The sequence below is a fragment of the Esox lucius genome, chromosome 12, assembly GCF_011004845.1.
Source record: "Esox lucius isolate fEsoLuc1 chromosome 12, fEsoLuc1.pri, whole genome shotgun sequence".
In the NCBI taxonomy this organism is placed as follows: domain Eukaryota; kingdom Metazoa; phylum Chordata; class Actinopteri; order Esociformes; family Esocidae; genus Esox; species Esox lucius.
The window spans coordinates 24,487,709-24,510,654 of record NC_047580.1 but is presented as its reverse complement, the minus strand read 5'-3'; the positions used below and the strand labels follow the sequence as shown (position 1 = coordinate 24,510,654).

At 42.3% G+C, this 22,946-nt stretch overlaps 1 protein-coding gene across 9 annotated transcripts in view; it reads left to right on the top strand.

Moving 5' to 3' along the window:
- Positions 1-22,946, top strand: part of dvl1a (dishevelled segment polarity protein 1a) — a 35,922-nt gene that overhangs the window by 4,275 nt on the left and 8,701 nt on the right. For 4 of the 9 annotated variants that reach the window (XR_004576611.1, XM_034295956.1, XM_034295960.1 and 1 more), the window contains exons 2-11: positions 6,077-6,146; positions 7,735-7,856; positions 11,961-12,079; positions 17,622-17,760; positions 17,890-17,934; positions 18,123-18,216; positions 18,328-18,397; positions 18,522-18,661; positions 20,919-20,995; positions 21,400-21,500. Coding sequence is in view for 8 of the 9 variants with exons in the window: in XM_034295956.1 (XP_034151847.1) it covers positions 6,077-6,146; positions 7,735-7,856; positions 11,961-12,079; positions 17,622-17,760; positions 17,890-17,934; positions 18,123-18,216; positions 18,328-18,397; positions 18,522-18,661; positions 20,919-20,995; positions 21,400-21,500 (977 nt within the window). In the remaining variant the exon portion in view is untranslated. Of the gene's footprint in view, positions 1-6,076; positions 6,147-7,734; positions 7,857-11,960; positions 12,080-14,829; positions 15,053-15,140; positions 16,387-17,621; positions 17,761-17,889; positions 17,935-18,122; positions 18,217-18,327; positions 18,398-18,521; positions 18,662-20,918; positions 20,996-21,399; positions 21,501-22,946 lie in introns of those variants that run through there. The other 5 variants (XM_034295957.1, XM_010890734.4, XM_034295958.1 and 2 more) reach the window with 5 other exon arrangements.

The window sequence follows — 22,946 nt, the reverse complement described above, 5'->3', positions numbered from 1 at the left end:
AAACAACTTTCTCCCTGACCTGGACATAGAAAATGAAGGCCTCCTCTAACCCATACAGCTCTGCCATAGAATATGCAGCAATCTTTATTATCCTGAGAAATCTGTTAAGACTCATTAAGCTGCCAGCTTTGAGAACTGAGGTTTTTGATGACGGAAACCCAGAGTCTTAAATATTTCCCTTTTAAAACTGACCAGTCCTGTGAGATGGTCACCTACAGACCTGGAGACGAGTACCAAATTCTGCTGCTGAAATCTTTTCAAATAAGAAAGCATTAAGAAAGTTAATGGTTTAAAGAGTGCACGTCATTTTGTTTTCTTTGGATGTGTGTCTGGATTCCTTTGGTTTTAATGACTTTAACAGAAAGAGTGAGAGAGACAGACACAGAGAGAGTGAGAGAATGAGAATGTTATGATTCATATTGTGTGCAGCGTATTTTATAAACATATTAAACTATGTTACAGCTGAAACTGTATTAAGCAACCACAATATATCATTCCCAAATCCGGACCATAGGAGTTAAAGAAGGTTGGCTTTGACTAGTGTCTTTGTTTGTAATAACCGCTCCCACATCCTCTGAAGTTTACCTCCATTTGGTCTGGTGATGTAGTTACAGGGAGGATGCAAACACTTCCTACCTAATGATGAGTATCACACCGTCTCTTCCCCTAGGTGGTGGAACAGAACAGACCACACACAGCAGCATTGTTTGTCTATTTTAGTTAGTTCATCTGCTCCCACCTTATTATACAGTCACAGTCATCTACTCCCACCTTATTCTACAGTCACAGTCATCTACTCTCACCTTCTTATACAGTCACAGTCATCTACTCCCACCTTATTATTCAGTCACAGTCATCTACTCCCACCTTATTCTACAGTTACAGTAATCTACTCCCTCTTTATTATACAGTCACAGTCATCTGCTCCCACCTTATTCTACTGTCACAGTCATCTATTCCCACCTTATTCTGCAGTCACAGTCATCTACTCCCACCTTATTATACAGTCACAGTAATCTACTCCCACCTTATTCTACAGTCACAGTCATCTACTCCCACATTATAATTCAGTCACAGTCATCTACTCCCTCTTTATTATACAGTCACAGTCATCTACTCCCACCTTATTCTACAGTCACAGTCATCTATTCCCACCTTATTCTACAGTCACAGTCATCTACTTCCGCTTTATTATACAGTCACAGTCATCTATTCCAGCTTTATTATACAGTCACAGTCATCTATTCCCGCTTTATTATACAGTCACAGTCATCTACTCCCTCTTTATTATACAGTCACAGTCATCTACTCCCTCTTTATTATACAGTCACAGTCATCTATTCCCACCTTATTCTACAGTCACAGTCATCTACTTCCGCTTTATTATACAGTCACAGTCATCTATTCCCGCTTTATTATACAGTCACAGTCATCTATTCCCGCTTTATTATACAGTCACAGTCATCTACTCCCTCTTTATTATACAGTCACAGTCATCTATTCCCACCTTATTATTCAGTCACATTCATCTATTCCCGCCTTATTATTCAGTCACATTCATCTATTCCCGCTTTATTATACAGTCACAGTCATCTACTCCCTCTTTATTATACAGTCACAGTCATCTATTGCTGCCTTATTATTCAGTCACAGTCATCTATTCCCGCCTTATTATTCAGTCACATTCATCTATTCCCACCTTATTATTCAGTCACATTCATCTATTCCCGCCTTATTATTCAGTCACATTCATCTACTCCTTCCTTCTTATACAATTACAGTCATCAACACACCGTCCTAAACACATGTTTACTCTACAACATCTACGCAATCATTAACACACATTCATTAACACACAGTCATCAACACTCAGTCATCAACACACATTCATTAACACACAGTCATCAACACACAGTCTTCAACACACATTCATAACACACAGTCATCAACACTGTCATCAACACACATACATTAACACTCAGTCATCAACACACATTCATTAACACTCAGTCATCAACACACAGTCTTCAACACACTGTCTTCAATACACATTCATAACACACAGTCATCAACACACAGTCATCAACACACATACATTAACACTCAGTAATCAACACACATTCATTAACACTCAGTCATCAACAATGTCATTAACACACATTCATTAACACTCAGTCATCAATACTGTCATCAACGCACAGTCATCAACACACTTTCATTAACACTCAGTCATCAATACTGTCATCAACGCACAGTCATCAACCACAGTCACTGACATAACGTAATAAACACACAGTTGTCAACACACATTCATTAACACTCAGTCATCAACACACATTCATTAACACTCAGTCATCAACACTGTCATTAACACACATTCATTAACACTCAGTCATCAATACTGTCATCAACACACAGTCATCAACCACAGTCACTGACATAACGTAATAAACACACAGTCGTCAACACACATTCATTAACACTCAGTCATCAACACACATTCATTAACACTCAGTCATCAACACTGTCATTAACACACATTCATTAACACTCAGTCATCAATACTGTCATCAACACACAGTCATCAACCACAGTCACTGACATAACGTAATAAACACACAGTCGTCAACACACATTCATTAACACTCAGTCATCAACACACATTCATTAACACTCAGTCATCAACCCCCAGTCATTAAAAGACTCTCATTAACACACAATAAACACACATTCATTACCATACAGTTGTCAACCCACAGTTGTTTACACACTATCTTTAACATAAAGTCATCAAACCCACAGTGTCTTGCAGTCATCATGTGAGTAGGAACTCCTGGCAAAGTCTGAAGGGAAGAAAACATAAATCAATGAATCAACTGTATGAAGTGTTCATCAGAGAGTTTCTTTTTTTCATGTAGTGACTTTGTTCTATTCATGTTTCATGGATTTCCTGGAAAACATTTAGTTGTTGTTTGGTCCTGGTTAGATATAGATACATTCAACTGATCTTGAGATCAGATCTTGTAAGAATACCCACCTACAATATATTAGATACTTTTTGTTGTTAGTCTCCCGCCTCCGAGAGGTACTGCAGGCCTCTAACCCAGGATCCAGACTGTATCTGTCTGTCTATCTGCCTGGCCCAGCCCTGCGGTAGTCTGTATTCTGTGATAGGAGCCCAGCAGGTGTGGCTGGTTGCTGGTTACTGCTGAACCCTGTCCCAGGAGGTCATGGGGTAACTGGGAGGTATTTTCGTAAAGAATTTACAGTCTGAGACGTACACACTGAAGTAGCCTCACACACTCAATCACTCTATTAATACCACAGTTCTGAGACGCCTGACACCATGCCCCCTTTTCAGTGCAACACACCAACCAACACAAGGTTGGGTGGAAATATCATGTATTTTCATTGTTGGGAGAAGTGGACAATAGTCATTTTACTACAGTCATTACTAAATGTGGGTAAATTATGTGTCATGTCCAGCATTTATAAAATTGCATTAATTGGCCAGATATGGCACTGTAACAGTGATTGAAAATGCAAGTTCGGCATTGTCACGCCCTACAACCTGTTTGATATATCTCATGTAATTTTGTTCATAGGTCTCTTGCCTCACAAGTAACACATTTGCCTCCTGAACCCATAAGATCCACCATGATGTATCTTCCATCATTTTAAACAATGTGAAAAAATCCACAAAAATGCCTTTTCACGAAATAATATAGGCTGCATCTACATGCAATGGTTGCTCAACACAATATTTCTAAGATTAGTACTTAAAACAAGATAGCCAATAAAAATGAATGTGGGCAAGATGTGGCACATAAATAAATATTTCAGTCAAAGATACTTGTATTGTAACAACATTTGTTACACATGTTGCAAACATTGTCAAGACAACATATGCAAGAACAGACCACAAGTTGACACTATAACAAGGGGAAATGTTATATCTCTTTTTCTGTTTGACTCACAGTGATGAAATTTGGCACACATGCTAAGGAAGATTCTCACTAACCTATTGGCACAATTCTGACTAAACTCAATGATGTATCTACACATCCGGTATATTCTAAATTAAACTGATTGGCCCAGGGATGCAATTTAACATTTTGTGGAGAATTTAATGTTGTTTTGTCATTTAATGTGTTGGGATGTTGCACTTTGTAGTAGCTCAGTATCTGAACTAAATAGATATTTAGCTAGTGTTTTCAATTGTTAATGACGGTTTTTGGGGCTAAAATAAATTACAATATGGGTGATTTAGGCAATAATACTTTTGCATTATCTTCACATTTTCATTGTTGATCAACCTAATTGCTTCTGAAAAACTGCTATCAATATGTAATGCTTAGTCAGGGCCCACAAATCACAGATGAAGGAGGAGGATAAATATCTATGTGCTTTCAATGGACTTAGTTACAGAACATCTGTGACACGCCCCTTAACTTCCTAAGCATTAATTGCTTGAAGTATGCTTAAGCTGTGCAGAGCAGGGCAGGGTAGTTTCTATTATTTCTGGAGGTTAGTTAACAGCATAGTCAATCAATCAAATGTATGTTTTATTAAACAGCGTTGTCCAGTCTTTAGACAGTATCCAGATCAACTGCACAACTAGGTGGACAAGGACATGTTGGAACCAGATGGGCTGTGTCCAGTCTTTAGACAGTATCTAGATCAGCCACAAAACCAGGTGGACAAGGACAGGTAGAACCAGATGGGCTGTGTCCAGTCTTTAGACAGTATCTAGATCAGCCACAAAACCAGGTGGACAAGGACAGGTTGAACCAGATGGGCTGTGTCCAGTCTTTAGACAGTATCCAGATCAGCCACAAAATCTGGTGGACAAGGACAGGTAGAACCAGATGGGCTGTGTCCAGTCTTTAGAAAGTATCCAGATCAGCCACACAACCAGGTGGACAAGGAAAGGTAGAACCAGATTGGCTGTGTCCAGTCTTTAGACAGTATCTAGATCAGCCACACAACCAGGTGGACAAGGACAGGTAGAACCAGATGGGCTGTGGGCAGTGACAGCAGGAATCATCAGGCAGAAACTAGATCTGCAACAACTGGACAACCTGGTGGACTTTAGATAGAGACAGCCAGGCGTTGTCATGCCAGGTTATCCTGAGGTGTGGGGTTAGGTCTTCCTGAGATCGAACAGGACACAAGAGAAATTGGAGGAAACACTCCTTAGATCCAAAAGGTTACCTCAGCATCAAAGTCAGACTGATGATAGTCCAACAGCACATAGAGTATCACTGTGAATAGACTGGGGGAGGGGGGTGGGGTCCAGAGACACTGAGACCCTGTCCGAAGGAATGGGGGGGGGGGGGTGGCGGCATAGTAGCTGAGACTCCCCTGGGTTTGTGCTGGAGGGCATTCCTCCGAGTGGAACGTATCAACCCCAGACTACACTTAATCATAAACCCTAGTAAAGGGATAACTGTTCAGTAAAGATGTGAAGGTTGGGAATGTTCCTCACACTTTAAATGTATAATCTTTCCACAATAACCGAGATCAATGGGAATAAAACCTTACCTTGACATTCTATGCATGGTGAAGACGCCAGCATCTTGTGACTGAAGCATATATAGCTACCTTCAGGAGGGCCTATTCAGAGAGATGAACAGGGTAACCAGGGAGACAAGCATAGCGATAGTCTATCCCCAAGTAACAAAAACGTGGGTTCGTCTTTCTGCATAATTCTTTCACAAATTTCTTTTTTTTTTGCTATGTTCTGGATATGGGAGCAAGCTGCTCTTGAAATATGTTAATTTAAAGAGAGATCAGGGTCCAGCTTCACTCTGAGGTCCACCGTTTATTTTGGAGATGATTGTACAATTGCCGAGGTTCATGGTGAGATCTGACCTCTTTGTTTCTTGGGACCTAAAATTTGCATTTAAATTTTAAACGTGTTTAAAAGTAAATATATGTCATCCACTTCCTTATGTCTGAAACTCAGGCTTTCTGGGGTTTTGGGGCTTCGCAATGTCTCATCGAACTAGCGCTGACTTTGCCTCTCTCTCTCTCTCTCTTTCTCTCTGTGTATGTCATTCTGTCCATTCCACAGGGTTGTCAAAGAGGAGATTTCTGATGACAATGCCAAGTTGCCGTGCTTCAATGGGAGAGTGGTGTCCTGGGTAAGTGCAGGTCCATTCCCATTAGTCCCCACGCCGCCTCGCTGAGGCACACTGAGGCACACTGAGGCACACTGAGGCACACTGAGGCACACTGAGGCACACTGAGGCTCGCTGGCTCAGCAGCAGCTAAAGATACGCGTAGTCTGACCTTCTGTATAGTGTATCTAACCCTATCACACCACCACAGTGTAACAGGCAAGGACTAAACAGCATTGAGGGTTTCAGTCATTGTTGAGCCGCTATGCCAAGTGCCTTATAGAGGTGTGAGCTCAGCCAATGGAGATGAACTGAGCCATGGTTACACAACAACGTCACAACACCGACCAGACTTGACAGTTTTACTAGCAAAAAAAAAGCACACTGTAGCCTACCTACGAATGGGGACAGTTCAGAATGGTTAAACAATGATTTACATTGCATCTTATCACAAGTCAAACAACCACCGCAGATTAGTGTTGTGATTTTACATGGTGTTAAAAGATTAGGAGCAGTGTTGCATACATACATTATCATGACAGGCTGTAACCTACACTACATACCGTTCCTATGCATCACTGCATGTCATATTGGAATGCTGTGACGATAACATACACTCAAGCTACATTATTACCATTAGGAAGCCTTGGTTTTTTCTTACTCTTTTTTCGTTTTTTTATCTGGTCATGTTGATTGGTTAATTGTTTCTTCCTCGGGTAATATGAAAATAAATAATGAGGTTAATTAAACATTTTGACTGTGAACGCGTTGTTGCACTCAGCAGTTTTTCCACACATAGGTTTCTAAAGAAATGATGTGTAGGCAGAGGGCTGGACAGGCTTTGCAGTAGAGGTTTCTATATATGCTTTATTTTATATAAAGGTTTTCCCGTCTCTTAATCATGTCCCAATTAAATTCTCCCTCCAGCATGTCCCTTTAGCTCTCATTATCCTGGTTCAAATACAGGCACAGCATCTGTATCTATAGGCCATTTAACATAAGCCTTTGTGCTCGCTTATACAGACACACACACACACACACACAGTCACCAGAGTGAAAGCAATGTGTGCTGTGACGCTTCCTCTGTTTCCCTACTTATTTATGCAGAAGCACCGGTTATTCCTTAGGCCCTTTTGATGCCTAGTTTAATACAGTATCTCCCTCAGCGCACTCTTAGACATCTCTCTTAACTTGGGCTTTCAGTGTGGCTATGTCTCTGAACCTGCTCTGTCTCTGAACCTGCTCTGTCTCTGAACCTGCGCTATCTCTGAACCTGCTCTGTCTCTGAACCTGGTCTCTCTGAACCTGCTCTGTCTCTGAACCTGCTCTGTCTCTGAACCTGCACTGTCTCTGAACCTGCTCTGTTTCTGAACCTGGTCTCTCTGAATCTGGTCTGTCTCTGAACCTGCTTTGTTTCTGAACCTACTGTGTTTCTGAACCTGCCGCGTTTCTGAACCTGCTTTGTTTCTGGACCTGGTCTCTTTCTGAACCTGGTCTGTCTGTACTAGGTCTGTCTCTTTGTCTTCTACATTCCTAGTCTCTTCTTGTCTCTGTGTGTATCTCTATTTTAACACATCTATGGTATTTTGTCTCTGTTTCTCTGTCTCTGCAGCTGGTCCTGGCAGAGAGCTCCCACTCTGATGGGGGGTCCCAGTGTACAGAGAGCCACCCAGAGCTGCCACCTCCCCTGGAGAGGACTGGGGGCATCGGAGATTCCCGGCCCCCGTCCTTCCAGTAAGTACACTTGCTCCATGTGTGTCCTGTTGCACCATGAACACATCATTACACACGTATGTACACACACACACAGACACACACCATGCGCCTTTTCAAATTCACCGCAAGGCATATGCTAATTGGAATCTGGAGAGCTCATCACAGAGATTCAACCCACATGGGTGCCGAGGCGAGCTGAACACACCGCCGGGAGGGGCTGGCCGAGTGTGTGTGTTCTTTTGTGTGTAGGTGCGTGTGTGTGTGCGCGCGCCACGGGTTCACGTTAGGCAAACTCTCAGTTACCTCTTACCAGTGAAGTGGCTGGCCAGTGGTCTGTGTGGTGACGCGCCAGTTGGCTCATCTCTGTAGCTATCTAAGTTTCCTCACGATGCGTATGCTCCCTGGGAGGCTCCAGTTAAATACAGATCTTCAGCAAAGACTGCTGCCATTGAATGCTTCCCATTGTGGAGAGCCACTAAAAGCACCCATCCAGACCCAGTTAACCGTTAATGAAGAGATATGAGGCCAGACAATGTGTGTTGTTACTACATCGCTGGGTTAAAAGCTTAAGAGAGAGCGAGCCCCCTGTAAGCACTAGACTTTGACAAATTTAAGGCTCTCGGTGTCCTTGTTAAGAGAGAAACCCCCAGAGCTAAATTTAGCATAGCTGGAGGCCCAGGGCCGAGATGTGTGTGGACAGCAGTGGACTCATCAATTCAGATTACAGAATGACTGTTTCTGGTGTTCTGAAACATGTCTCTTAAAATTTTTCACAGTGCACTTTATGAACACAATAACTATTTTAGAATTGATGGACATTGATAGGCTTGTAATTGTCAATTCCATATCATCATAACACCATATAAATGTGTTAATTTCGCGTGTATTGCGCCTGTCACAATTGTAACTGTTATGATTCAATACTTTCATTTTATTTCGGTTGGATCTTCCAAGAAATACATTTGAAAAAATTAATAAATAGGGTTTGATCACTCAATGAAAAAAATGACTGAAAACCTATTGATTCCTTATTTAGGTACTATTAGATATATCGCCAAAGACAAAATGTATGATGTTAACCTATTTTTATATTTTCACCCTAAATAAAAAGTAATGTTTTTTATTTTTTATTTATCAATTAAGCTTTACTGTTAGGCCAACTGAGATCTTTCAAAATTCTATGGGATTTTTGATGTAATTTTATGATTTGGCCCAAAAGAAAATTTGTGCACACATTGGAGGTCCTGTACCGGGATGAAATGAGATCTAATTTCTCCCCTGTAGCAGTGTGTCAGCTACTACAGGGGTCCTTATTCAGAGCCTGCAATCTGTCATGTTCCTTTATCTCTTTATCCACTGTTTGACATCCAGCTCTTCTTGGCCCTCTGCGGGCTACAGCTCCCTGGTGCTAGGCTGTCAGCCTGCTTGCCCAATGAGTTCATTGTTCAGGCCTCCTGTCTTCTTGCTGTATCTACTGCCACCTTGTGGTCAAACGTGGACATGGTGGTTTGGCTCCCATGCAAAAATACTGCTGCTTTCGTCTTCCACTCCCCCTTCACTTTCTCTCCCTCTCCCCCTAGCTTTCAGCCAGCCAGCCAGACAGGCAGTCTTTTTTCTCAGGGCATTAGTAGGCCTATGGTGAATTTCCTGTAGTGAGCTTCTTTCATTCTCTAAACCTCTCTCTCAAAACGTCCGCGTCATTCTGTAAATAGCGGGAATATTATTACCAGTTCAATTTCTTATTGTGCTTTATTCATGTATTTCATGTGTCCATCTCTGTTTGAATGGCTGTGTTAGTTGGGGGACAGAATAAGGGTTTGGGCTGAGTGTGGTTCAGAGCAGGCAGAATTGATGTGCTTCTGCCTGGTAATCCGGATTAGCGGATAGACATTAAAAGCACCCATCCCTATTTCCCAGGAGGGGGGTTATGGCGGATAACAGGAGGGGGGGGTCACAGCTGCAGCGCGCCTCCCAAACCAGCCATCTTCTATTGATAATCTCACACAGGCCATCAGCCAACCCCCTACCAGGCTGGACGGCTGCCATAGACACACAACATCCACACCACACTGCCCAATCACTGTCTGAAACAGATAATATAAACATACAGCTCCATCCCTGCTTCATCCCTATCTGAAACAGATAATATAAACATACAGCCCCAACCCTGCTTTATCCCTGTCTGAAACAGATAATATAAACATACTGCCCCATCCCTGCTTCATCCCGGTCTGAAACAGATACTATAAACATACTGTCCCATCCCTGCTTTATCACTGTCTGAAACAGATAATATAAACATACAGCTCCATCCCTGCTTCATCCCTATCTGAAACAGATACTATAAACATACAGCCCCAACCCTGCTTTATCCGTCTGAAACAGATAATATAAACATACTGTCCCATCCCTGCTTCATCCCTGTCTGAAACAGATACTATAAACATACTGCCCCAACCCTGCTTTATCCCTGTCTGAAACAGATAATATAAACATACTGCCCAATCCCTGCTTTATCTCTGTCTGAAACAGATACTATAAACATACTGCCCCAACCCTGCTTTATCCCTGTCTGAAACAGATAATATAAACATACTGCCCAATCCCTGCTTTATCCCTGTCTGAAACAGATAATATAAACATTCAGCCCCATCCCTACTTTATCCCTGTCTGAAACAGATAATATAAACATACTGCCCAATCCCTACTTTATCCCTGTCTGAAACAGATACTATAAACATACAGCCCCATCCCTGCTTTATCCCTATCTGAAACAGATACTATAAACATACTGCCCCATCCCTGCTTTATCCCTGTCTGAAACAGATACTATAAACATACAGCCCCATCCCTGCTTTATCTCTGTCTGCAACAGATAATACTCAGTAGCCACCATTCTATAATGCCTCTTATAAATGGATTGGTTTGAATCCTGATTGCCTGATAAATTAGATCATTAAATTAGATCGTAGATCACAGGTATGACATCAAATAATCTTTTACCGCTTTAAATGAGTTGGTAACAGGTTTATAGGATTTATTGCAAATATACAATGTCTAAGTGCTGTGTTCAGGCACTCTTTGATGTGTATCTTAGCCGTGGTATATTGGCCGTATACTGCACCCCCTTGTACCTTATTGCATACATCCATGCAGCCGACGAATACAGTGTTTGTGTGTGGTACCTGTTCTGGTGAGGCTAAGAGGCATCATGTAGAAACATGTTGACATGCCCTGTTGAGCTCTTCATCCCTGAGAAGGAGCATAAAGGCACAGCTTGTCCACGTTGCTGCTGTCTATCTGTCTAATCTAATCTTATCTTATCAATCCTCTATCAATCTAACTATCTGTCTATCAATCTAGAATCTATATAACATCTATATAGCTATTCATATGTATATTTAATAGACTTATTGGTATGTGCTTGCTGTGTGGTCGTATGTTCAAGCCTGTATGAACACGTGTGTGCATGTGCTGGTTGTGCTCGGCGTCGTTCGTGGTCTATGTGCTGTATGCATGAGAACAGTACATCGCTAAGTGTATGTGTGCAGACAGGTTGAGTTGTGTTTCTCACCGGCTTCAGGTTTCCTTAGTGCCTAGTGATGGGTGTCCTTTACCCCGCTGCCCTCAGGCCAAAACCTCTCCTGGAGAATATGCTGCCCCCCCCCCCCACCCCTCATCAAGCTCTTTACAGTATGAGTTGAGTCCCAGCTCAGCCCACACCTGCTGTAATAATCCCACACATACCCCACCCCCCCGCCACAGACACCATCTGGCCTTTCAATGGTCCTCATCATTAGTAGGTAACAGCTCCGGACAGAATGCATCTCTTTTAGGGTATCTGGTCATTAACGACACTTAGTGAAACACACATCACATACCAAACCAAGGTAACATCTGTCATCATGGCCAGGAGACTCATCTGAAACGGTCCTCCTCTGAGCATCTCCTCTGCCGTGTGCAGAACCTGACAGAGGTGCCTTGTACCTGGAAACAGTTTAGGGGGGATTTCTGGACAGCGTATCCAATTATGAAGGCTGCCAAACCCCATAGGTGTGTTGGTTCTATATGTGTGTTTAATTGTTTCTAACCAAATCACCATCTTCTGACCGTGTGTTTCAGTGCCAATGCGGTGAGCAGTCGTGACGGCCTTGACACAGAGACAGGCACCGAGTCCCTCCTGAGCCACCGTAGGGAGAGGGAGAGGGAGCGTGCACGGAGGAGAGCACGAGAGACGGAAAGTGAGTAACAGTAACGTTTACGGTAACAGTACGGTAACATCACAGTAACATCAGGAACACGTCTCACACGGCTGGCGTTTGTTCACTAACACCCTGGACACTAAATCCTGTCCGAGACAAATCAAAGGGTTCACCAGGTGTGGAGTGTCTGGTGGCAGGTTAAACACTTTGACTAAGATTGCTTTTGGCTCCCTGTCTTTCCCTATAACCTGTCTTGTGTTTCTTAAGCGGGGCTCAGGTTTATGGTTCGAGGCTATTTTCCACATGATAGTTTAAACTCAGGGGAAGAGTGATCATCCTGTTTTGACTTTGCGTGGGGTATAACTGATGTAGAGTACAGTTGCCTTTTGATTTTTGTGTGGATTTGAAAGCAGCATTGAATCGGAGAAGTACCACCGTTTATATTCAGTGAAACTCTTCTTTGTTGATGCACACTTTCCGCGCTACTACATCCTGATTTATACATGATAATGGATAGGGGACAATTTCAGCTAACAGTCTTGAAAATAAATGCTATACTCTATATTTGTTATTGCTGTCATGGAAACATTTTGGTACTGAGCTCAGCGATGTTCTAAGGTTTGGCTTGATGTTTATGGAAATGAAACCCTAAGGAGAATGGGCTTGGTGGATTTCAGAATCAGTCAGGTGTTATATCACATTTTATTAAACTTTTAACCTGGTTACATGGGAGGGTACCTTTGTTCATGTATTGAAAGAGGGTCACATGGGAACATACTCTATTTGGCTGGAGGGAGGGCCATTTATATGAATTTTCAAAGAGGTCTGTTTGTCAAAACAATTTAATCAACAGAGACTGAACACACAACAGCTGATTATGGGCTTTCCTTGAAAGGGAGGCACAAACACTGCTACCTGGTACATTGGTTCAGTTATTCATGACAAACCAATGCCAAACACAGAGACAACCAACCCTGCTATGAAGCCACTATGGGGTTGACTGGTTTAGTGGACAGTGTTTGACTCTAATGTTGGAAAGACCATCAGGAATGAAATGATCCCAGCACCCCGGTGTTTATCCCAATGCTGCAAAGGGTCTTATAAGATACACTGGAGCTGAGAAATACAGTCATCTAATTAGTAAAGAAGTGGGTCCATTTGCAAAAAATCCTCCCCGCTCTCCAATAATCTACTCATGGAGTTGGTTAAACAGTGGATGATGTTGCTGTCTATATTTTTCATTGGACAGAAGGAGAGGGCTTTCTCCATGCCATGCCGTGTCATCCTCCAGTGCCTGCCGTCTGTGCTTCTGCTCTTCTTTCATCCATGCCCACAGCACCCACATCCAGATCCAGAGCCAGCCCTTCATCTCTTTATCTCATCACTCTCTTCCTCCCCTGATCTGCTGTTCACAGGGAGTGTGAATCCTACGACTCCAGGCTCATTAACTAAATGCTCATTAATTTATATGGCTTAATTAGGAGGAGCAGGATGAATCATCGGGCTGTTTGGTGGTGTGGTACTGTGGTACTGTATGGGAGGATACAGCTGGGATGTGTGTGTGTGTGTGTGTTAACCTGTTGTCATACAGGTAAATAAATGACAGAACTGGAATCCTGCAACCTTCATCTCTTCCCTCACTGTATCCCTTTTGTATGCCAGTTTTTTGTTAACTTCTGATTTAAGGAACTGTCCCTGTGCCTCTGCTAGAAAAATATGCCTAGCCACTCTGTTGTAAGAGTAATCTTTTCTCTCTCTCTCTCTCTCTCTCTCTCTCTCTCTCTCGCTGTCTCACTCCCACAAACACATGCTTTTTTGGGTGTTACTATCCTTGTGGAACCAAAAATGCATTCAGAATATTTTCTGTTAACCCTAACCTTAACCACAAACACCTTATATGTTGCCTGAACCCTAGACCTAACCCTAATCATAATCCCGACCTTAACACCAAAGCCTTATTCTAGCCTTATTTCAGCCTAAAGTTAACCCCTAAGCCAATAATGATTGATTTCCTGTGTAATATCCCTTGTGGGGATATTTGGTAAGTTTAACAAGTTCACACACACACTTTTCTCACTCTCTCGTCTCCTTGTTTCCCCTCCTCTTCCAACCCTCCGTCCATCTGTTTTCCCTGCCAGCTTGCCTTCTAGTTAGTTAGTGCTAATGAAATGAGGGTGTCAGGGGACAGGCCCACTCCCTCATGGTGAACACACGCTTCAGGGCTCATAAAACGCTGCCCTACAGTGCTCAATATAATCCAATTCAATTAGACTTAGTGTTTTTTAGGACTCTTTATACATCACTGTGGTCACTCAATCCATGTCCTTGACTTCACACTCCAGGAAAGTCAATCTGCTGTCCCCTTCGATAGTATGGAAGTAATTCCCCTTTTACTATGTGAATGGAGCCTCATCTACAAGCAAAGGGAGTTGGGAAAATCAAGGTGTTTTAATAGAAGTGAACCTATCGTCTGTCCTGTCTTTTCTGGCTGTAGGTATGTGAGAATGACAGGTGCCCACAGGACTGTGGAGTTATGGGAGAGGATTGGTTTCAAGGCCACAGGCGTCACAGTGTTATAACAATGGCCACTTAACCGCTATCTTTGCTTTGGGAAAGAACGGCCGAATCTCCTGTATCACACTATAACTAAGACAGGAGAATTTCGACACCTACAGTGTTGTCTTTGTAGTAGCCTAATCAAAATGTAAGCAGCAGTGTTGCCGAATATATTTTGTTTAATTCAACTTGGAAACCTAGTGTTTTGATTTAAAAAAAAATAAAAATAATAATAATTGTTTGAACATTTTCTTTTTATGGAAAGCTCCATGCTTGCTGTGAGGCTTCGAGGCTGTTAATCATTTGATGTCACCATCACCTTTGGCACTGTGAGATCTGCCCGCACACCCATCCCTCACTGGGCTCTCTGTGGAATGCGCTCCTCTGATAGGTCACAGTTGGATTATGGGACATTCTGGTTTTGTCGCGTGCCACAGGATCAGAATGCAGGGAGAGGTAATGTTGTTTTGCACATGCCCAATATGTTCAGATTCTCAGGGGTTTTCGTACAAGAGCAGTGTCTTCGATCGGACTTTTACCTTTGAGGTAAGACAGTCACGCTAGCTTGTGAAATCGTTGTTACATATAGGTCGTAGTCCACTGTCTGAGAAATGGCCGATAGATGCTGTGTAATTAAGTGAAATAATGGTTATTGTGAGTCTAACGTCAGCAGTAAGTTAGATCTGTCTGTGCTGTGCAATTGTTCAATTTATCAGTACTATTAAAGACATTCATTATACAACACATGGCTGAAGCAGACACTCAGGAACTGTTAGAAAATGTTAGATGATTTAAAACTGCTGAAAATGGGCTACCTTCTTTTCTTATGCAAGTGGTTTTCACCCCAACTGTAGACTACCTTCTGTTGAACAATTGAACCGTTTTGTTCGCGAAATATGTACCTATATTTTTAGACAACTGAATATATATAATTCTTCTTTATTCCATTATTCTTAATGACTTATAGATTACAGCCAACTTAATCACCTTCTCATACCATTATAGTTTATCTTTAGCTGATGACTGTGACATTCCCCTCGCTCAGGATAATTGCTCCATTGGCTCCACAATAATGAAATTGCTGAAGTCCAAATTCAATCTGAATAATGGATGACAAAAGCCATCTTTAGTGCTAAATATATTCTAAATCACAGCACAAAGTCCCAAAACTATTTTGTTTAACTGACTGTGGATAGCAGGAAGCAGATTAAAGGTCAGTTGATCAGATATAGGTCTACGCCAGACGTTTTCAGAATTTAAACAAGTCCAGACACCTTTCTGTGAGGCACTAGCCATTAATTGTGAGATCAAACAGTAGGGAAGATTATGTTGAGTGACTGGTTTATCTGTCCTCCATTCACAGTACATTTCTCCTCTCTCACTCTTCTCTCCTTTTGGTCTTTTTCTGCTGCCTTCATTGTAGATAAGGACTGGAATCTGCCTGCCAGCAGCCTGTCAGTGGGCAAAGAACCTGGTCCCTGTCAGAAAGGCTGAGAGAGAGGGACAGGAAGGGACCGGAGATTTCTGACACATAGAGCTCACCTGTTTAGTTAAATGTGTTTGAGTGATAAGGCGTCGTAAAATGAGGCTGGTACTGCTCTCCTGAGTGACGGTCTGAGTGGATTACGTGGGCACAATTTGGGCAAAGTTGGCAATGGGCATGGCTGTATCATTGGGATGTTTTGGTCGCTCTCTGCGAGAATCGAGTCAGCTGTGCCCTCGCCGCTTTGCCAGAGCATTCCAGCCAATCCGCTGTCACCCTGCTGAGACAGAACCGCAACCGTGCCACTGTATGTATGAGGTGGCTGTGGGAGAAGGGTTGGGAACTTGCAACACATATCCCACTGCTTTGGGTAGATCACTGTCTCATTAGGGGATACGTAACTTCAACTGGCAGATGATAACACCTGAACTGAAGTCTAAAAGATCAGATAAATGATAGACTGCATGATTACCACTAAGGTATCATTCACAAGTCCAGTGAAAACCTTGTTTGACATACCATCCCACATAAGGACAAACGCATGGGTGTGGCTTCCCCTGATGTAATAGTGACTCCTCAGTGTAATAGTGAATCCTCAGTGTAATAGTGACTCCTCAGTGTAATAGTGAATCCTCTGTGTAATAGTGAATCCTTTGTGTAATAGTGAATCTTCTGTGTAATAGTGAATCCTCTGTGTAATAGTGAATCCTTTGTGTAATAGTGAATCTTCTGTGTAATAGTGAAACCTCAGTGTAATAGTGAATCCTCTGTGTAATAGTGAATCCTCTGTGTAATAGTGAATCCTTTGTGTAATAGTGAATCTTCTGTGTAATAGTGAAACCTCGGTTTAATAGTGAAACCTCTGTGTAATAGTGGAAGTGCTAAAAGTTGTTGTTCAACCTTTTTTCAGCTCAATTTACTTAGTGTTTCATATTCAAGTCTCATAATTTGCTGTCATAGCTAGTAAGTTAATCAAGTCAACTCCAAGTCACCTCTGGTTGAGTCCAAGTAGCTGCTGGTTGAATCCAAGCAGTGCCGCCTCTAGCCTTTTGGGGGCCCTAAGCTACATTTTATTTAGGGCCCCCTTTCCTCTATTGGTCGGGGGCTCCCTAGCAGTCTGAGTCTACCGGTCAGGGCCCCTAAGCGAGCCCTTATGTTGCTCATGCCTGGAGCCTGAGTCCAAATCAACACTGGTTGAATCCAAGTCACCGCTGGTTGAATCACTGTCAACATTAGTTGAGTCCCAATCACCAGTAAAGTTCAGTCACCTGTTATGTCTGAAATGTGGGGGAAAATATCAAAGATATTTACATTGCTGTGTATTAACCCTCTTAAAATGTATTTCTCTTCAACTGTCACTTTCGTGCGAGGATATAAAATATGCCAAGATTTGTTTGTGTTGTCGGTCCTGGGTTGGTACACATGCTCCACTAACAACCTGTATAGGCCGACGCTGGAGAGACCCATGATTAAAAGGCGCCTTTTAACCAGATCCGCTGTGTTAACGTCCAGCCTGTTGTTGTGTGCCGGTCTTCTCTCCAGTCCCCCGTCTCAACGGCCACTCTAAGTCAGAGCGCCCCACGAGGGACTCAGCCATGGGCTACGACAGCGCCTCCGTGATGAGCAGTGAACTGGAGTCAAGCTCCTTTGTTGACAGCGAGGAAGACGAGGACGCTAGCAGGTAGATGTGCCCCCCCCCCCCCCCCCACTTTATCTGTGTCTGTCTGCCATCTTCCTTTCTTTTCATCAGTGGCTCTTTTCTGAAATCACCATATCCCCCTCCCTGACCTCTTTCCCTTTCCCACTCCAGGGGTGCTGCTCTGCGGCTGACCCTGTGCTGCTCCCAACCTGCGGTGTATGTTGTGTGGTGGGGCTGGGTACTGTTTTTGCGAAAATCAATGTTGATAGTCACACACTATAAATTATACGCTTCCAGTCATGTCATTTTTCAACTCCATGCTGTGCTCCGTCACACGGTGTGTCTTCCTAAGGGGTTCCCTGGTCTCTGGGTCCCTGGCCAATCTGTGTTGTGTTGTGTCTCAGACTCAGCGGTTCCACAGAGCAGAGCTCGTCCTCTCAGCTGATGCGAAGACACAAGCGGCGCAGGCGGAGGCACAAAGTGGCCAAAATTGACCGGGTGAGCTCCTGTCAAACGATTCGCCGCTTTGTGTGCATGTGTAAAAGACCGGATAACCGGATGAGTTGTCTGTTTTATTTGCTCACTGACATTTTTTTTACTCCTGTCCAGTCTTCTTCTTTCAGCAGCATCACAGATTCCACCATGAGCCTCAACATTATCACTGTCACACTAAACATGGGTAGGGCGTTCACTTTTTAATGGATCTCCTTTCCCCTCCGGTTATGTTGATAGTACCAGATGTCATCAACGGGGCCAATAAACTATGAACAGCCTGTTCCTGTGTTTCTCCCTCACCCCAACAGAGAAGTATAACTTCCTGGGTATCAGTATTGTGGGGCAGAGTAACGACCGGGGTGATGGAGGCATCTACATCGGCTCCATCATGAAGGGGGGAGCTGTAGCCGCAGACGGCCGGATAGAACCAGGGGACATGCTCCTACAGGTACCAGACAAGCTCATGTTCTACGCCATATTCCATATTGTGTATAGTCTGTTTTGGTTATACGTAGCGTAGATGTCCACGGAAAGACATCCATAAGCATTTCCCAAGAATGTTTGAAATCAGTGGGTTTTACAGAATGTATATACATGATGAATTTAATGGGGACCAGTTCCTGTGTGTCATCCTAGCGTGGTTCTGTCCCGAGATTTAGACAGATCATTAAATGGGCTTTGTCTTGGTGTTTAGCGGAGCATGGGCAGCACCTTTGAGGCCGTCTCCATTTTGACGTGCTTCATTTGTTTTTCTACTCCTTCTATGAGCTGCCATATAATCTGGAAGGACAGGTGTGAAGTCACATTTGGCAGTTTAGTGCCAACTGCCGTTGTGGAATGTTTACTCACAAATGTAGTTAATTAGCTGTTGACATGCTTTGAAGCATGAGATCCTTCCCTAACTCGTTAAGCACCCTGGCCGGTTGATTCCCTGGGTTAACATCCTCAATGTCACTGCCCATGTTAAACCAGCCTGTAGGCCATTGAGTCCTGTGTCTAGCCCTGTGGTGTGACCTGGTGAGCAGCATAATAGTTCTCTTCCCTACCTGAGGTGGTTTCCCTGCCACCCCTGCATTTATTGTGGATTCAACTTTACAACCCTGTTTCCCAAAAATGCTAATAAAAACAGAATGCAATTATGTGAAAATCATTTATTAATTCTAAATAGTAAAGACCACATATCAAATGTTGAAACTGAGAAATGTTATTGTTTTTGGATAAGGGCACTCTGTTGTGTCACCTCTTTTAACAATACTCTGTAAGCGTTTGGGGGCTGAGGAGACCAGTTGCTGTAGTTTTGAAAGTGAAATGTTTTCCCACTCTTGCTTGATATAGGATTTCAGCTGCTCAACAGTTTGGAGTCTCCTTTGTCGTATTTTTCGTTTCATAATGCAACAAATGTTTTCAATGGGTGACAGGTCTGGACTGCAGGCAGGACAGTTTAGCACCCAGACATGGCTACTACGGAGCCATGCGGTTGTGATATGTGCAGAATGTTTGGCATTGTCTTGCTGAAATAACCTAGGCCTTCCCCGAAAATATGTAGTCTGGATGGCAGCATATGTTGCTCCAAAACCTGTATATATTGTTCAGCATGGTGCATTCACAGATGTGCAAGTCATCCATGCCATTGCAGACGGCTGGCTTTTGAACCCATCGTCTCTGGAATGATCTTTTAATACCCAGTCATGTTACTGACCTGTTGCCAATTGACCTCATTTGTTGTGCGATATTCCACCAAGTTTAGTTGTTTAGCATTACACAACTCTTCCAGTCTTTTGGTGTCTCGGTCCCAACTTTTTTGGAATGTGTTGCTGGCATCAAGTTCAAATATTCTTCAAGAAACAATAAAATGTCTCAGTTTCAACATTTGGTATGTTGTCTTTGTACTATTTGTTATTGAATATAGGGTTTAAATAATTTGCACATGATTGCATTCTGTTTTTATTTACATTTTATGCAGGGGTTGTAGTATATATCAGACAGTATAAAGCTGCATAGGGTTTACTAGCTTTTATATGTGGCTGAAAGCCTTCATCTCCAAGACATTTAACTGTAGATATGAGGTGCAAGGTCTTACTGTTACTGTGTAAAGCTCTTACAGTTTCATTTTATTTTCTGATGAATTCAACCTGTTACACAATTCTTAAGTATAAATGTAATACATTTTTATACATTTCTTCATGAGTCTGCCCATGCTAATTGTCCCTCAAGTTGAGGGATGCTAGATTGTGTTTAAGGCTTGTGGAATTATGAGGTAATTTAGTCAAGGACAGAATCCAACATCCAATACAACAGTCTATTGACTATTTTGGTCTCCACCTCAAATGAATAATTTATGAAGTATTATTACTCTGAAATTAGTTTACTGGCCAAGAAAAACTTTTACATGTTGTTGATTTCAGGTGATTTGGATAATTATTTTCAATTATATTAACATGTGTGCTCTGATTACTTCCATTAATTGTATTTTGCTTGAAGTGGCTAAAGTTTCTTATAGCCCATAGACTTCTTGCAGAGTGAGGAATCATCTACCATAAAGTGGGAAAAATATTTCCTCTTAACTTTAAGCTTAAGGTTGGAGTAGTCATAGCGAGAAAAGGGCATGGAAAGACTTTCTATCTTGTTGATTTTGTCCAATCACTTATTCAGTTTTAAAGACATGATCTGTTAAAATGACCCTTCCCTGTTGTTGTGATCTCCAGGTCAATGATGTTAACTTTGAAAACATGAGCAACGACGACGCCGTGAGGATCCTGAGGGAGATCGTCTCCAAAACAGGGTAGGAAAAGTACCATGCCCCAGGGCCAGGCTCCTAGAGACAGCCCCGAAAATGCTATCAACTGTCATGTCAGATACAGTCAAAGGACATGGCTATTTGGTTTTTATAGGATGTAACGCTGATCATGGATAACCCCCTGGAGTACCTTGTTGTATAAGCATATCAGCAATGTTGACCTCTGAATGGTTACAGTGGACAAAACAGTCAATCTGTATTTTAAATCGCTTTGAACGATTTGACTGTTGCATAATACAGACTAATATTTCACTCCATAATCCATCTAATTTTGAAACAAACATGTCCTATTATTTTCAATTGATTCTTTGTCTTCCTTGAACTGCACGGGTGCTATAGAAGCCAGTAGGACGGTTTTGTGTGGTGACTGCCTTCCCATCTCTCCCCAGTCCTATTAGTCTGACTGTGGCCAAGTGCTGGGACCCATCTCCACGAAGCTACTTCACTATCCCCCGGGGTAAGACACTCACCGATGTTCCACCAGCAACAGGTTAATACCACTTACAGACCCAGCTAGAAACTCAGCTTAGAAACCTTTAGAAAGCAAGAATGTTTGTGACTGCAGTTGAGCAGATGCCAATTGACCTTGGATCTCTTTCTCTGTGTATTCTGACTTGGAACTTAACATGGAAGTAGTGCTTGATACAGCCAGCTATGCATTTGGAGTGGAGATTGAATATAGGTTTGGTGGAGGTGTCTACAGAAACGTTATGTTTTGACATTGACTTAATTCCCTGATAGTTCCACCACCTTTACAACCAATAAAAAAAACTGTATAATCTAGTTGAACCACATATACTTCTTGTATTCTTCATGCACTGTCGTTTTACATATTAATAAGATCTATGGGTAAGCAACTGGTAAATGATGACCAGAATTATAGACACCCCCAAGCTGTTAATTGACCAAAATAACTGAAGACAAACCTTTATAGCCATCAATAAGCTTGCTGCTCTTTTCATCCGGAACTTGCTCTACAAAGTATGAGGTTCTGCTGTCCACCAACTGTTGTTTTCAAATCTTGCCAAAGGTTATGTAAAGTTGTGTGGACTCTCCTCTGGCCTTTCAAGTACAGCTCAGCATCTCTTTATAACCTTTCCTGGGTTGCTTTTTTATGTGCGTTTGGGGTCGTTGTCCTTCTGAAAGACCCCAAACATACAGTGAATACCCAGCATTTGGACATAGGTTTGAACATTGATCTATAAACACCTCATAATCTGGCGATTGCATGATGCCTGGCACAAACTCTCCACAACTTCAACAGTTTGCTTCTGGAATGTTGGACAGTTAACCGTAGAAAGTTGCTGCTAGCTCATTCATTTCCACAAAAAGCATTTGTTGCCAGTTATCCAAGTGTCCATAATTTTCATATTTAAAAAAAATAATAATCAGGAACAGCATTTCTATAACAGCATTTATATATTAGGTCACATCTGTATCAACTGTCCCACAGTAACACTGATTCATAATTTAGCTGATATGCAATATTTCAATTATTTGACCATTATGCTAGCAGGAACGAAACGTATAGACACAAACCAAAGGGGAACATGAATATGTGCTGACAACACAAAGAGTTGCGCAATGGTGGAATAAATATAACCTTTGGAAATAGTTTAGTAATAGTTTCTGAGTTTCCCTGTTTCCTCCTTCTTTCTTGTTAAATATTAGCCACTGTCAGTGTCAGCTATCAGTAGGCCTAATAACTCTACTGCCTATGATTATTTCACATCATTCTACGTTCTGTACAGTTCCATTAATTCATGAACTTATTAAACAGGGTAACTATTTTACCCCATTTTTCTGCCACAAATTGATGGTAAGTCATGATAAAGGACCTGCCTCATTCTAGCAGATTCAGGACAGTCAGTGTTGAGATATGTTTCCTCTGAAGAACATCCAATACTCTTCTTGTCCTTAACTAGTTGCACGCGCA